Here is a 16,550-nt window from a genome sequence, read left to right as displayed (position 1 = left end):
CCATTGGATCCCTATAGATCTCTGCAAGAGCACTGCTGTTTCAGGAGCTGGAGTTGTATTGATTTGCAGTTGAAACGGAAAGATTTTGTGTTGGGTATTGATTGTCAAATTGCTAGGAACACCTTAGTGGTAGGCTTTAAAAACTAATGGCAGCATTTTCTTCAAACAAACATATCTTTCTGCTGTGAAAAGTTAACAAAGAGTGTAAGTGAGGGTTCAAAAACCAAAAAGCAAGGTATGTGTTAGAGCTGGGATCTGGAAAATGGACCAAGATGAGGACTAAAGACATACCGGTGGCAAGTGCATCAAGAGTAGCGAAAGGGCTTAGAGGTGTCATGTGACCTTGTTGTACAGGTCAACACTAGCCTTTTGGGGCTCAGAGATATATTGTAATGAGGTACTCTTTTCTTTTTTCACTCTGCTTCTTCTATATTTTTATTTCATGCAGCCTGGTGTGCCTATATTTCTGGTCAATCCACAGCCAGCAAATGGCCACTTCTCTACAAAAATTGAGGTCAGGCAAGGAGATGGTCGAGATGCAATAATCAGACGCTTGATGAAGATAGACAGAGGGATCAAAGGTAACATTCTGGCTGAAACCCAGGTTTTATTCCAGCCAGCTAGAGGTGACAAATTCCTGCAAAGGTAGCTTGCTGTGTGAGTTTCTTGCTCACTTGGCATCCTCTCCAATGGCTTCAGTTATTAAAAGAGCAGTGCACTGAAGGAAGGCATGCCCCTTATTTATTTTGCTATTTTTATTACTTACCTATAGCTCTCTGTGTATGCAATGCCCTTTGCAATCTTTGTCATCCAACGGTTGTCCCCCATATCTTGTGCAATGGGGCCAAAATAACTGCTTGTCACTACTCATTCTCATATGAGGTTCAGGAGGGTGGCTTTTGTTTGTTTTGTTTTGCTATGGACAAAAAATACATTTTTGTTTAGTGATTTTTGGAAAAGTAAAAGCTACATTTATTATGATAGTGATAAAGACTGGTTAACAGGCTGATTTTATACGTATATGAACAGCAGGTGACTGATTAATTTGTTTTTAAATCCCCAAGAGTATTGCATGCCCCTAAATGTTTGTCATGTCCTATCCATTCTGATAAGACTATTCTAAAAGAGGGCAGGAGGTAGCAGTGCATGTGGTGTTTAGGCCCATTGCTCTGTGTGTTTTAGCAACAGCATTCCGAACAATCTCCACATAATTATAGGTGTTAGTTGACTTAGGGGCTTCACTTTACTGGGGGACATTGGGTGTGGGAGTAAGGGTTGGGGACAAACACAAGTCGGGCTCCTTGGGAAATCTGCATCTAGGGGGGAACAAAAGGGGCTTGGAGAACAGGTGTCATGTCATAGAGTCATGTTGTTGTCTGTGGCCCCAGGCTGAGAGAGTGGTATGATCAGTGGGACTGATCACTGTTGCTCCATGGTCACAAACCACCCCACACCTCTTAGGGTTACCCAGCTGTGGGTGAGGGTAGCTCCAGACTATCCCTGCCCTCTTTGTGCTATAACCTGGAAGCTGTGAAAGTCAAGCTCTGCTGAGGTGCATTGTTGTGTTAATACCATGTCCTGTATGCCTCCTTCTGAGAACATTTGCCATGACATGATTCCATGGGACTGGACTGTACCAGCTGCTATCCAGAGCCATTAGAAAAGATGGCAGTTGTATTTTTATTCCACTGTTCCTCCAAGGAGGGCAAGTATGGCTTTTCCACCTCTCTTGTTATATTCTCTCAAACCTGTCCTATGGTACGTAAAGCTGAGAGGAAGTGATATGCTATTATTCTTTCTCCTGCTTTTCCTCCAAAGACCTTGAGGTCACATATCTGATCCTCTCCTCCTCCATTTTATCTTAACAGAGGCTTGGTGAGGTAGGCTAGACTGAAGGTCACCTAGTGAGCTTTATGGGGTTAGGGACTGAACCAGAGTCCTTCCAATTCAAGCCTAGCACTGGCTCCTTTCCACCATTCCACCTTTTTCTTCAGTAGGTTATGAACAACTCTTCTACTGTGTGTGTTCTTTATTAAAACAACCAACTAAACCTTATTTTGAAGCTGAGGTCCTGTCCCTAGTGGAGAAAGTAGATGTCAAAGTGATCAAACTATATTTTTGCTAATATCTGATGTACGGAGATTGGGTTATTCTTTTCCTCTAAAGCCTTAATCCAAATAACATTGCAGGCTGTGGCTGGTTGGCTCAGGCTGAGCCGGCTGAAGCTAAACCCAGCGAAGACAGAGGTCCTGGGCTTAGGTCGGGTCGGTTCAGGGCTGGGGCTCCCTCTCTCGGCCTTCGACGGGGTGCCTTTGGTGCTGGCGCCGGGGGTTAGGAGTTTGGGGGTGCTCCTGGACTCCTCTTTTAACGATGGAGGCCCAGGTAGCAGCCACTGTCAAGTCAGCCTTCTACCATCTGCGGCTGGCATGGCAGTTGGCTCCCTACCTTGACCGCAATGACTTGGCCACAGTGATCCATGCGACGGTCACCTTGAGGTTAGACTACTGCAACGCTGTCTACATGGGGCTGCCTTTGTCGCAGATCCAGAAGCTGCAGCTGGTGCAGAATGCAGCAGCCAGGCTGTTGATGGGTCTCTCTAGGTGAGATCACGTCCAGCCTGTCCTGAAGGCGCTGCACTGGCTGCCAATAGCGTACCGGGTCTGCTTCAAAGTGCTGATTCTTACCTATAAAGCCCTTTATGGCCAGGGTCCAGCTTACCTACGGGACCGCCTTTCCCCATATGTTCCCCCAAAGGCACTACGGTCGGGGGCATAACATCTTCTGGTCGTTCCAGCCCCGAGAGATGTTAAATATGCTGCGACTAGGGCCAGGGCTTTTTCACTGGCGGCTCCTATCTGGTGGAACCAGCCCCCGGAGGAGATCAGGGTCCTGCGGGACCTTATGCAATTCCGCAGGGCCTGCAAGACGGAGCTCTTCCACCAGGCTTTCGAGTAGGAGCCGCCACCGTCACTGTATCACCACCACGTTGCCATCTCTGGCGATGCGAACTGGCCTTGGGAATGGAAAACGGACAGCGTAGACCGATCAAGAAGAGACAGCAGTACCTCTGAAACATTGCACTGGAGTCCCCGTCTTGGATGATATATTGTTGTGAGCACCAATTTTAAGTGTATAATGTAATCTGTTTGTTTTATCTGGTTTTAGTGTTAAGTATGGCAATTGCCTCTTGTTAGCCGCCCTGAGCCCATGCGGAAGGGCGGGATATAAGCCTAATAAATAAATAAATAAAAGACCATACATGTGCACCACAGCTTTTCTGTCCTCTCTTCCACATTGTGGCCTCTGTGCCTCTTGAAAAGTTGGTCTTGAATCTCAAGGTGCCATCCAAAGTGGCATGTGCTGTGGTGCAAGAGGTTGTAACTGGAAAGGAAAATTGGTACTTGCATGAACACACACCTCCATACACCCCCGCCCGTGTGTACCTGGAACATTTGCTGCATGCAAGTGGATCTTTGAATTCCAGTTAATCTCTTTAAAATACACACAATAGTGTACATTAAAAACATGCACTAACAATGCTAGGCTTGAAATCCAGTGTTGTACATGTGAGTTTTGGCAAGGTACTTGAGACATTTCTATATTGTGCAGTGGCTTCTCTACACATTTTTTCACCATAGCTGACTATTAGTGCGGTCCTGAGCAGACATGCACCCGTCTAAATCCATTGACTTCGGTGGACTTAAAAGGGTGTACCTCCATTTAGGATCGCACCATAGATGTATAGGTTCCAGGGGGAATAATTGCCCTATTTATCCATCACATTTTTGGCTCCAACTTCCTCCAAGAAGCAAAAGGCAACATACCACGAGTGGCTTCTTCTCTCCTCCATTTTGCCCTCAGAGTAATCTTGTAAAATAGGTTAGGCTGGGCAAGAACTACTGGCCCAAGATCACCCAGGAAGCTTTGTGGCTAAGGAGGGATTTGAACCCAAGTCTTCTTGGTCCTAGGCAATCAGTTATGCCACACGGGATCTTGGAGAGAGCAGCAGGATATGGGGAGCTAAACAGTTTCATAGGTAGGTCCCATCCCCTTCATTGATGAGTAAAGTTGGCATGTTTGTATTTAGCTGGTGCTTTTCTTTTGTTCTAAAGCACCCCATGTAACAAATGAAGCCAAGAGATATATACAGATTGGATGGTGAGAAACACTTCATGTAAGAGCTTATATAAGATGTCTTTTACATAGCTTGCGGGAGAAGACCTGAGTCGTGGGAGGGCTCCAAAATGAGATTCAGTGTTGACGTTCATTGCCAGCGCCATCTGCTTTCCTGTTCTCACATTTTTAGAATATAGCTACTACTTCATTAAGAGCTTGGAGGGGAGCCATACAATGGTTTCATGGAGACTGCTGAACTGAGGCCTAGTAGTAATTTCTATTAACTGCTCCTCAGGATTGGCATATCCCACCCCATCTCAATTTGGAATAGACTTTTTTTGGTAAAGCAAATAACTTTCCAAAATACTAGAAAGCAAATCATTTGATTTCCAAGAGTGTTCTGGAGTCCATGTTCCATCTCAATTTAAGTAAGATAACTGGAAACACTAGAAGCCCCAGTGCCTCTGTGCTACCCTACTCCCTTTCCAGAAAACCTACCAAGCAATATTATGGCAACAAAGGGAGGCGGGCACTTGCAATGGAGAAAGTTGGCACTCGAGACTTCATTAGACCCTAGAACGGTGCTGCAGTAGCATTGTGGGCATGAGGATTCTGGCAAAAGAGTTTGTAAGGATCTGAGAATCCAGGGGAATGATTTTTTCCATGGTCTTAGTGCCCAAGACACTTCTGCAACGGCTTTCTAGGTTATAATGGCGGCATGATGGCCAACCATTTTTGGTGCCACTATCACTTTTGCCAGACCTATTTGAGTGGGAAAGGGAGGGTTGGATCTATGTAATTAGTACTTAAAAAAAAAAAATCCCACTCTACTAGAGAACTCGGAGTTCTCCCTTCCCAGTTTTTTTCCCTTAACAACCCTGTGTAGTACGTCATGCTGAGAGTATATGACTGGCCCAGTGTCACTCAGTGAGCTTCATGGCAGTATGTGGATTTGAATCCAGTCTTCAATATGCTCCTCTGGTTCTCTAACCTAGGGGTCCACAGCCTTCTTGAGCCTGACACAGCATGGTGTGCGCAGCCACAAAATGGTTGCCACAGCTTACTTTCAGTCACTTAGTGAAGAGCCTTGTGCTGTGATGGTAGCTGCTGCTCAAGCAATGTTCTTAAAAATCTGCACAGCCAATCAGCAGCCTAGCTGGGCAAAAGCCCCACCAACTTTCTAGAAACACTTGGTGGATGCTAAGAAAGGTGTTGGTGGATGCCATTGTACCACAGGGGACCCCTCCTCTAATCATTATACCTGACTGACTCCTTGGAGCTCCCTTCCCCAACTTTAGAGATGGTTTGCACTCTACTCTAATGGGCTTAGGATTCTGACTGGAGGAAGTCTGGTTTTGAAATGCCGTCCTGCCCCATTTCTGAAACTTACTACCATCGCTAGTTACCTGTTTATGCCAACCTCGAACCTGTGACTGAGGAACAAAAGATGCATCCATTACAGGTCCCCTGAGCTACCAACTCTCATTTATCCAACAGCTTCCTAATGCATCTATTATGAATCGTATATTCTCTTTCATATACCTCTTTGGTACAAAGCCTGCTTGATCCGCGTGTATTAAATTTGGTATATATTTTCTTAGTCTTTCTGCCTTTACTGTGGCAAAAATTTTATAATTCAGTAGAGAGATAGGTCTCTATGACTGTGTTTTCAGAGAGATGGCCCTAATTATCCTTGATATATATAATTATGTTACATAATCCCTCTTCTCCTTTTTGTATCCCCTCTATACTGTTACTTTGTTTTCTAAAACATATATCTGTATATATCTATATCAAAAGCCCTTAGGGTTCACTGGCAGTAATGACTTGCTGCATAGGGGCATTAAAGCAAATGCATTTGTTAATAATAATAATAATAATAATAATAATTCCGATTTATTGATCGCTTTCCCACACACACCTGTGGGCTCAGAGCGATTTACTCATGACATTTGGACTAACAATACTCATGGGAGATAGGGAAGACAACATACAGTATTTTTAATTACACACACATTGTAGCTGACCGGAGGATTCATCTGTGGGCTGGATCAGTTGTGTTCTGACAGCATGTATTCTTGTCGGCTGGCTGATGACGTCAGGGCTTCTTGATGTCGCACTGCCACCGCCTGGTTGACTTGCTCCACTGCAGGGATGCCGAAAAAGATCTTTCATCTTTTGATCTTGCCACGCCACAGAAGTCACACTTGGCAGCTAACACCTTCCCAAAGGGAGTGGTGTGCCCACCCTCTTATGGGTGGTCCCCAATTTATCTACTTGCCGAAGCTTTTAAATCTCTGGGTAGACGATGAGCTAGGACAAGGCTTGGTTGCTCACACCAGCACGGGGCTAGAACTGACAAAGCTTGGCAGTTCAGATGTTATAGTTAAGCAGGGGAATTATCCCCTGCGCCACCGCTCCCTTCCTGCATAGCCTGAAAAACCATGCCCCCCCCCCAGCATGGAAGTTAAGTTCATTTTCTTCTTCTCAGTGATCTGTATACTTAGGTAATGGTAGAAGTGTTGTGTTTAAAAATGCTGAGAAGCTGATGTAGATGCAAGGGCCCTGTTATGATAGTATCAGATTCTTTCGTCTTGAGCCTGGTGACAAAGCAATGGTCTGTGTGCATTGTCCTAATTCCAGGCACAGATTTGGGTAACAGGCTATTTAAATACACATTGAGAATGGCCATTAGAGTAATCTAAAGATGTGCTCATTTAAAAACTTCATACTACCTTCAGCTTGACCACAAAACACTTCTGAGCAGAATAAGATGTTACACATTATCTCTCAAAGATGCTCAGGGACCAGCAAATCTCCAGGTGACAGGAGCTCAACTGGCCTATAAATGGTTTTAGCTTGAAATGAGTTGTAATAATAGGTGGGAGGGGAGCAACTTAATGGGTTGGATCCACTGATCAGCATGCACAAGGACTGTGGTTCTTTTCTGCTTTAATAGTATGTACCATAGCGGTCGGCAACTGATGGTTCTGGGCCAAGTCTGGCCCCCTGAGTAATGGCAATTTGTCTACTTCTCCATTCCCTCTAGTTCACAGCCAAAAGGAGAAGAAAGATGTGGATGAATAATATATGTGACAATGGAACTGGGAGCAACCTCCCTAGTGGAGTTGGGTCACTGCGATCTGTACCACCAAAAATACTCCCATAGACTTTAGCAAATCTGGCTGTTAGTTCACACTTGGTTTGCTGAGAGGGCAGATAGGTGATCTCCTTTTCCATTTACATTTTAAAATCAGCCCCCATAGTAGAGCCTTTTGAGACCCTAACTATTCTGTAGATATCCCCACCCTTCTAGGTAATACCTGGATCTGGCAATCCAGAGGCGTGAGGCTCACGGGTCTTTCCCTTGTTCCCCTCCCTTCAGCATTCCTCTCCAACTGTGAAGAGTTGGTTCTGAAGGTTGTGGGACTGCATGGTGTAATAGCTGCAGAGGTCAGGGGGCTGCCCTTAGGAGGGGAAGTGGGTGGAATTGTCCCTCTGTGCAGCTCCGCCTTTTGCTGCTTAGAAAGCCAAAGTAACTTCTTGTTTACTCGTTGCCTTTGCTGATTCCAGCAGTTGTGAGGCCAGTTTGAGAATTATGTGTAGGTCCAAACTTTCCTGGTAGGAAAAATAATTTATTGCCTCATCACTTGAACCAGCTTGTGTGTTTTGATCTTAGGAAGAGAGACATTTTTTTTTATTACAGACTGAAGCTGTGTTTTCAAAAAAAGAGCTGAGAGAAGGAAATAATGTAACTTGTCTTGCAAAGCAAAAAACTGAGCACAACACATTTCAGACTGGGGCAGGCAATTACTAGAGATCCACAACCTGATTGTTTGAAGTGAATGAAAAGCAATTGAGAGTAAATCAGGGATTCTTCTAAATCATTGTTTCCTGAAGATGTCACTGTTAGGCAGGCACTTGAAAAGATTGTCTGATAAAAGCTAGTGGTGAAAGAGCAGCAACTTAGGTAGACTAGAATAGCTGGCTCATTAGGAAAGTCTTCGCAGCTTCTACAGAGAAATCATTTGAACTTTTTAAAAGGGCTTAAAAAAAATTGTGAGTGACGACAACTATGGTTCCTTTTCTCTTATTGAAGCAAGTTGTGATTTTTATTGCAAGAACAATGCAAAATGTCCCATAATACCTCTCACAGTAGTGGGCTATGTACCTTCCCATCTGTTACCATCCTTGCATTTGTCCAGCCGTTTTGTTCAACAAAGTTTGGCGCTGACCTTCAACTTAAACAACTTCTCTGCTGGCATTAGAGCTACTTAAGTTGGAGGATGGCTCCTTGGACTGGAGGAAGGCTTCAGACTTTGCTGAACAGACTGGCTGGATGCACGCCTCTGTTCATGAATTGTGGTGCTTCATATGCTTTAAAAAAAAAAGAGGTAAGTGGAGAGGAAAAAGAATCAGGAAGAGGGAGGAAGTCAGACAGGAGACAGGGAGTCGTTTTTGCAAATGAACAATCCTGGGACAGATCTTCATATGCTTTGAGGTAGCCCTTCAGGCTCCACTGATTCCCTCAATTGCAGTACATTGTTCTGTTCTGAAAAGCTAATTTTATATGGTTGACAGATGAGACTTGTATGCTGCCTTTTGCTGTAAGATTCTCCAAGAGATTGTTAGTATGTCATCTTACCATTCATATGGGAAACATTTTTATTAACATACCATCAGTTTGAGGGTGAGTGGCTGTCACTAATGCTCAAAGAAACAGGCTGTGTGGATGGAATATAACATAGGTTTGCAGAATGAAGGTGAGGTTGTCATCCACAGGAGCACTTATCCACAGGTGCCCCAGGTGCCCCAAGCTCCCCATCATTATATCAGGAGCACTTTAAGTGCAACTGTGCTGTGTTAGAACCCGATTTAAACACTCAGGAGCTGGAGATCTTCAGCCTCATGGATACCCGTCTGTAGGTGGAAGCAGTCTTATAGTTTGTTTTCTCTACTGGGGTAAGCCTCAGTGTGAGTGTTTTCAGACTGTGTATTCTTTTGTCCATCTTGCCTCTGAACTAAGCCTTAGACATTAATGGCATCTGTCCTGCCCAGCAACTAGTCAACAAGCTGTCAAGACTAGGGATGGGCACAAACTGCATTTTTGCAGTTTGGTTTGTGGCTGAATCAACCCATACAAACCAGGAGGTTGGTTAGCGAACTGACACTGTTTGAATCAGTTCCTGAGCCATTAAAAGTTTAAACCCCTTCTTTCTGCTCCCCACAGCTTTTCCAAAAAGCTGAGTTGTTAAGAGCAAAAAGCAGGGGTGAAACCCTGTTTTCTACTCTTCACAAACCTCCACAAACTGCACCAAAATTAATGGAAGTTCGTGATGGTTCTTCAATTAATGAACATTGCTTCAAGAACCACAAACTGGCCAAAATTTGTAATGAACTTTAGTTCGCCAGTCGGTTTGTGACCATCCCTGGTCAAGACCCAGTGTAAGCAGGTGGGTAGTCAGCCTTTGTCAGCAGTGTTGATGTTTGCCAGATAGCTTGTGGGAATTTTTCTGAGCTGATGCGTATATACACACACACACGTGTCTTATAACTGTATTCTTAACTTTTGTTTTAGATCTTTCCAAAGTGAAGCTGATGAGGTTTGATGACCCCCTCTTGGGACCTCGTCGTGTTCCTGTGCTTGGAAAAGAAGATGCTGAGAAGACTCCCATTTTAGACCAAGCTGTCTTTCACATAGACCTAGCTGGCAAGCAGGTTCGCCTCACTGAGAATGGGCGAACAACAGATATTGGGGATACACTAGTCTATGTTGTTAATTAGGACTGGGACAGAGCTGCATTGATCACTGATGAATCTTCAGGTGACATGGAAGAGTTTTTGGAAGAGTTTTGAAAGCAGTAGAGGACCGCAGCGAGTTTAATGGCTGGGTGTAAAAAAAAAATCCATACAGATTAAGCTCCTTCAATATTTAAGTATGGGTATAATAAACATTTTTTCCATCCCTGTGGCATTTAAAAAATTATCTTTGTAACTAAAACCAAGAAAGAAATTTTTCATACATTTTAAAATGTGTATGTGCATGCGTGCGGGTATATAGCGTCCACTGCATACAGGAGGCAATATAGCACTTCCGTTTCTTTATCTTTCTGGACTTTGGTTGAGGATGCCAGGAAATTCACTGCTGCAAGATGGTGAAGCCATACTATCCCTTCCAGGGGTTACCTAAGTTTACTGAGGAGCCTCTTCAGCAGGGGTATCTATAGCTGTTGCTTGCCTTCAAAACTAAAGTGTATTGGAAGTACAGTCATGGTCCCTGCTGCGACCTGATGAAGTATCATCCATACTCAAAGCAAAGTGCGGTCAGAGGAAAGCAGCGGAGAGACCCATGTTTCCCCTGAGTTGGTAGAACAGAAGCTTTTGGGAGTCAGAGTTCCATTCTTCAGATACATAGAAGGGAGCTTTGAATCTTGAAAGCATAGAGCCTGGAAATCTTTTTCATCTCGTAAGGTGCTACTGGACTCGTTTCTAACTGTTCTACTGCAGACCTGCATGGCTACCTTCTGAAATTGAGTTGGTAGGGCAATCTCTCCCTTTCCAGCACAATATGACTTAGATATGACTGTGTCAAAACCTGTCTTCCAGCTATCTGCTACTATTAGTACCAGCAGAAGAGCAGAGACTCTGGGCACTGTCTTTCTCCCTTTCCTGTTGCACTCAGCTCAAAATGAAGCTCTAAGCCTGGAACTGGATAAGTAATGATTCTAGGTTATGAATGAAAAGGGAAGGACAATTGTGCTGCCATTTTGGAAAAGTGATGGTAAAGGAGCTGGAACTTGGCTGTCATCAACATAACCATGTGGGGGGGTCTCTCATTAACTCACAGTCACACACATGCGCCAAAAGGTGTTTGTTGTAGCAAGCTAGAATCCCTTCAAAAGAAAAAAAAGTGATATTAGCTGTCATAGGCCAGAGTTTACTCCCTCAGCTATATTATATAAATTCTAAAACCAGATTTTGTATTATTGCTACTTCAAAATATGAGATGGTTTTCAACAAAAGTTAGTTTGCCACTTAGAAGAGTTTTGAGATGATGGCTCTTAGCAAAAGGACACATGGTAGCTCCCGTTACCTTATCACCTAACAAATATTGGAATAACAGACAGGATTTTTTTTAAACAGACTGCTTGTTTAGTGTTCTTTCTAAGCACTTTTTGGAGTAGGAAAGATGAAAGATCTTTCCACAAATTGCTTAAACTTTACTGCCCTCCAGAGTTTATCGTGAGTACTTTCCATTGTTTGAGAAATGGGATTGATCATTGAGCGGATAATGCTGCTGTTGTGTTAGGAAGCTGAAGTGGGATAGCCACTTGAAGAAGAATGTAACAGTGAAAAGGATTTTTGTTGTCTTCATCCCATTTAAAATGGGTTTTGTACTAATAAAATGGTGCCACCTTTGGTATTTCTGTATAAATTGGAGCTAGGATAGTCCCCTCTACCCCTTGCCCACAAACTGTATTTGCCAGAGAGTTCAGTCATTGATTATCGCCAATGCCTTGAGACTTGTGTTTAGTCTGTCACTGTTTCTTAGCTGACAGTAGTCTCGCTGAAGTGATGGATAAATGCTCCGTCTCACACATTTAATCATGAAGGGCCTTCTTCAGACAAACTAAGAAAAAACCTACATCTCTTGAAAACAGAGGGTAAATTTCCCCCCGCATCAATTTAACCAATCCGATAGATAAATTTTGAGTCTGACCCACAGTGCTCCTTTTTCATTTGCAGAGGTCAAGCAGACCAATTTGGAGAAGGCTTTGGGGCAGTGTACTTACTCCACTTTGTCCCTCAGCTCTTTCTCTAGCTGCTTAGTGCCATGGTAAACAAAAAAATAGTCTTTCTAGTGCTGTCCTTCTCTGCTACCCCCCCCCCCCATTGGGGGGGGGAATGTCCCACTCAGCCCTGAATGTTATGCAGATCCCATCCCATTCCTATTTATCCCCATGCCCTGGCAGTCTTACGGCTTCTGGTGATAGGCGGGCTCAAAGCCCTGTGAATCATAAAGCTGCCACCACAGTGGGATTTCAGTCAGCGAACTCAAGCCCTTATTTTCCGTTTTCCTCCAGTTGGTTCTCTTCCCACTGGTTTTTTTTTTTTAAAAAACCCTGAATGCATTAGGTGTCAGCTACTTGGAGGTCACAATGTGATGGTAAGAGGGAAAGTTGGTACTGAATTTCTTAATGTTATGTCTGAAGGCTTTTTAAAAAACAAGACAGGCCCCCCCCCCTCTCCTTTGCCATTGCTGAGATCTTTTGGTCATACATCTCTCAGCTCCCGAAGTGTGACTGCTGTCAAAGTTTACTTCTTTAACCAATTTCTTTCTAGTTTAGAAAAGGAGAAGAGGGTACAAGCCTCCTTCCTCTTTTCGCTTTCTCCTTTTCAACACTTTGATCAGTCTCTCTGCAGCCAGCCAGGCTGCCTTCTGGCATCTAACTATAGCATGCTAGTAAGAAAATGAGCAGTTCCAGCTCTGCAATTACACTGTCTGCTGAACGCCTGCCTTTGGAACGCAGAGGGGGACCCAAACTGAGTATGGAGAACAGATTACAGCCAGGGCAAAAAGCTAACTGTGCCTTGTGGCTGTAAGAGCTGCCAGAAATGAAAGAGTCCTTGGCCAAAATCCCCTCTTGGCACAAAAAGCAGCAAGAAATGTAATGCGGCTTTTCAGACAATCGATGGTGAGAAGCAGCAATGTTCTGAATGTGTTATTCTCTGTAAGAATAAAATCAGTATTTTTAAAGAAAGAGGTGTGCAATCCCCCACCCCTTTTTTGGTTTGGGTTTATTGAGCTGAAAAAAAATGGGTTTCCAAAAGAATCCTAGATCCCAATACCAGTGTGGTATTCGGATCCGAGATTTTTCAGAAGTCCTGATTTTTTTCTGGGTCCAATAGACCCAAGAACAATAAAATGGGTGGGGGGATTGCACACCAGAAGCTGTGCCCACGGGGAACACTCTGCTCCCTGTGGGCACAGCTGATCCGAGCTGCAAGAGGAGTCAGCCCCAGCTGAGGCTGATGCTGGGCTGACTTCTCTTGCAGCCCAGTTTAAAGCAGGAGAAGGCAGCCAGCCCTGAGCCAGCAGGGGCTGTCTTCTGCAGCCTCTTTAAAGTTTAAAGGTACTGTAGAAGCCTGACAAACCGCTGAGAGGCGGGAGCAATCTGCTCCTGCTGGTTTTGGATCTACTGGTAATTCCTAAATATATCCGGGATTTTCTTGGGGGTTTTCCCAAGAGAACCCAGATACATTTGGGAAGCTGAAATATACCTGAAAAATATCAATAATGTATTTTTTCGTATATATTTGCCTCAGATTCAAATGCACACCCCTAATAGCAACATACTTACAAAGATTTCCTACATTTCTCTGTGAAAGCCACCTAATGCTGCCTGCCTAGCTCGTTGGGTTATTTCTCCATCCTTTGTGTCTGTATCGTATTCACTCTTCTTGTAACCCATTTGCTCTCCTTGTTACCCATTTGAAGATGTTCCTCGTTTCACATGCACATTCAAAATTAACTTTTGATACAATGCAAAAAGCGCTTGAGGAAGAAAAGGTCATGTTGGTACAAGCAGTGGAGAGTAAAGGAAAAACACTGGCTTTGGTAGTTGGAGAGTGCGAATAGGAGTGTGTGGGTGGGAGAACAGACTCAAATATTGGTTGTAGACCAGTATTATGGAAGGAGGTTTAGAAAAGGGAGCCCCTAGTAATGACTTGTTGGATAACTGGCTAAGCCCCACTATGGCTGTGGTACCCTACAGTAGTACTGGGCAGAAGGTAGACCATAGCCCATCAGTGTTTCATTAGCTGGTTTCTGATGGACTAGCTAGCAATTGCTGGGTGCTGGAATTCTTTGAAAAGATGGCAGAAGAGGATGCCCATCATCTGAAGCAGGTTCTTAAATGGAAGAACATGCGGAGGTAGGACCATCACTCAGTGGTAGAGTACTGAGGAGCCATCTTCAGCTAAAGGCTGTTGCTGCTAGCTTCATTTATAGTCTGCCTTTCTCACTAGGAGTCAAGGCAGATTACAAATACAAGAATTAAGCAGGCAATCTAGCAAGCGAATTACAAAGCATGAGAAAAACATTTGACTCTTAACAGCAAAGATTCTTAGTAAAACAATAATGGAGTAGGGCTGAGCAGATTACAGTCATGAAAAAGACTGTTCAGTTAATCAGCAAGTGGAGTACAGAACATGATGGCACAATTCATTCTAACAGATTATTAAAACAAAATACTGCAGAGGGACTGGGATTGAAGACTTAGAAAAACAACACAAAAACAGTCTAAGTATAACAGCAGTAGGAAAGACAATGGAGAGTCCAGAATTTAATGAAGTTCCAGTCAAACTAGATAATAAGTTAGTGGAGGAGACTGACAGTTATGGATCTTTTCTCACCTGCCAATCAGCCTTTTCCAGCCTTGGGAAAGCCAATTCCTGGAGCTGCACAGGACACATTGGTAGGTGACCCACAGTGAGGAGGGGGAGAGGTGGAATTGCTCCTGCAACTTTTGGCAGTGCAGCTTCACTTCTATTTGATACTTGACAGAGGGCTTGTGACCCCAGGAATCAATGGGTGCTGCTGGGAGGGGGAAGTGGGGAAGATCCTCAGCCCTTTCATAAACAGGTGATGAGATCCACCCTTAAGTCATCCCTATCATTTACAGTTATCTTGCCATCACAGGTACTGCTCGCTCTCTCTGCATGTGTAGGAATATGCATTTTGGGGGCAGGAAACTCTGTTTTAATTATTTTTGTTGTCCACAAATGCTTTTTAAATTTATTTTTTCTTCTCCTGTCCTGTTACTTTCCCCACTTGTAGTTATGTTGGGGCTGCTGCCAGCTCAGAATCTGGTGGACCATGGAGCCCCTGCTTACTTACTTGCCTCCCCTGAGTTTAAGAGCACTTCTGTTGGTATCTGAGGCACTGTGACAGCAGTCCTAAGCAGGTCTTTGCAAAACTCTACTCAAGTCAATTAAATGGGGCTTACTCTCAGGAACATGTGCTTAGGGTTGCTCTGCTAGTCTCTTTGCACTCTGGGAACTGTAGTCATGTTAGTGACAGGTACCCTGAGGATCAGATTAGATGAGAAGTTAAGCCCCAACCCAACTTCCATTTAACGTGGGACTGGCACTCACCTGCAAAATAATGTGTGTCGGGGGGGGGGGGATAGTCTCCTGAGCACATGTGCGTGGAGGCACGAGAGGAGACATGTCTTGTCTGATCAGACCCTGAGACTATAGTTCCTAGGGTGAACTGAACCATGCTGTCTTAGAGCATCCAAAATGCTGGGGGTGAAGGAGAAAAGGTAATCTTGGAGGTGCTGCTACTAGCTGTAGTTGCCCTATCACCAGCTTTGGGAGTGAAATGGATAACCTGCATGCAAATGATATATCCTCTTTCTCTTTTTTACAATATATTTATTAAATTTTTAAGCATAATAAGACAAACATATAAACACAAATTTAGACAACAACATATACATGAATTGAATTTTGTATCAAGCCAAAACATTAGCTGTCAGATCTTACATCATAATACCTACTAACTCCTATACCAAAGTATTTAAAGAATTCCACATTTGAGTACACTCTTCTATTAACATTACTTATACTGACTTAACGACACCTGTTTTTAATTGTGCTATTTTTTAAAAAAAAATTCACATTGATCTTATAAATTAATTTTTCAGAGGTCATTGTTCTCCACAATATCTCCATATAGCAAAGAGAGAAGAAAAACGAAACTATCTACTTTCCACTATTCAACAGATCAACCATTCCAAAGTTAAACACATTTTTACTAATAATAACCTTTAGAATTTAGATGTCTTATAACTACTTCCATCTCCCAAGACAAAGCTACTCACTCCCTTGTTTAATTCTTAACTATTTAATGCTTTCACTATTGTTTCTTTCCTTTTAATTATCAACACGTGCAACAAACATTATTATAACTCACCAACTCTTTCTATCTACCCTTATCCCTAACTTTTCCTAATTACCCCCTTACATTATAAATGCAACCATACATATATCAACTAACACAAAACATAATTTATAAACTATCTCCTATAAATAGTCTAGTTTGTATTTTTTTTACAATAACAAGTCAAGTTAACCATAACATACTCTATTGACAAACATTTTCACATACCTCCGTCCTATAAATTCTCCCAAAGCTAAAAACACAAACATTTCAGTCTACTAACCCCAATCCTAACTTATCACCACCTTACTTTATCTGTTCACTATTCCATTATAACAAGCATTTAAGGGTCAATTTTTTCCAATTAGACATATATCAGCAGCAACATACAGTTCACTCTGTCATGTAGTTTAATCTGTCTCCTATAAGTCAATAGTCTGTTTTTTTGAAGTAACATGTCTGCATGTCTTCTTTCTTTAATTGAGTG

The 16,550-nt window shown here is 43.2% G+C and overlaps 1 protein-coding gene across 1 annotated transcript in view; it reads left to right on the top strand.

Moving 5' to 3' along the window:
* LARS (leucyl-tRNA synthetase) overlaps positions 1-11,104 on the top strand; it is a 68,678-nt gene extending 57,574 nt beyond the window's left edge. The window contains exons 31-32 of the mRNA XM_015413611.1: positions 449-581; positions 9,695-11,104. Coding sequence (XP_015269097.1) covers positions 449-581; positions 9,695-9,900 — 339 coding nt within the window. The 3' untranslated portion in view covers positions 9,901-11,104. The remainder of the gene's footprint in view (positions 1-448; positions 582-9,694) is intronic.
* The last annotated feature ends 5,446 nt before the right edge of the window (positions 11,105-16,550 follow it).

The sequence above is a fragment of the Gekko japonicus genome, unplaced genomic scaffold (genome assembly GCF_001447785.1).
Source record: "Gekko japonicus isolate JY-2015 unplaced genomic scaffold, Gekko_japonicus_V1.1 scaffold373, whole genome shotgun sequence".
Classification (NCBI taxonomy): Eukaryota; Metazoa; Chordata; class Lepidosauria; order Squamata; family Gekkonidae; genus Gekko; species Gekko japonicus.
The sequence above is the reverse complement of the archived record's forward strand: the minus strand, read 5'-3'. Positions and strand labels throughout refer to the sequence as shown.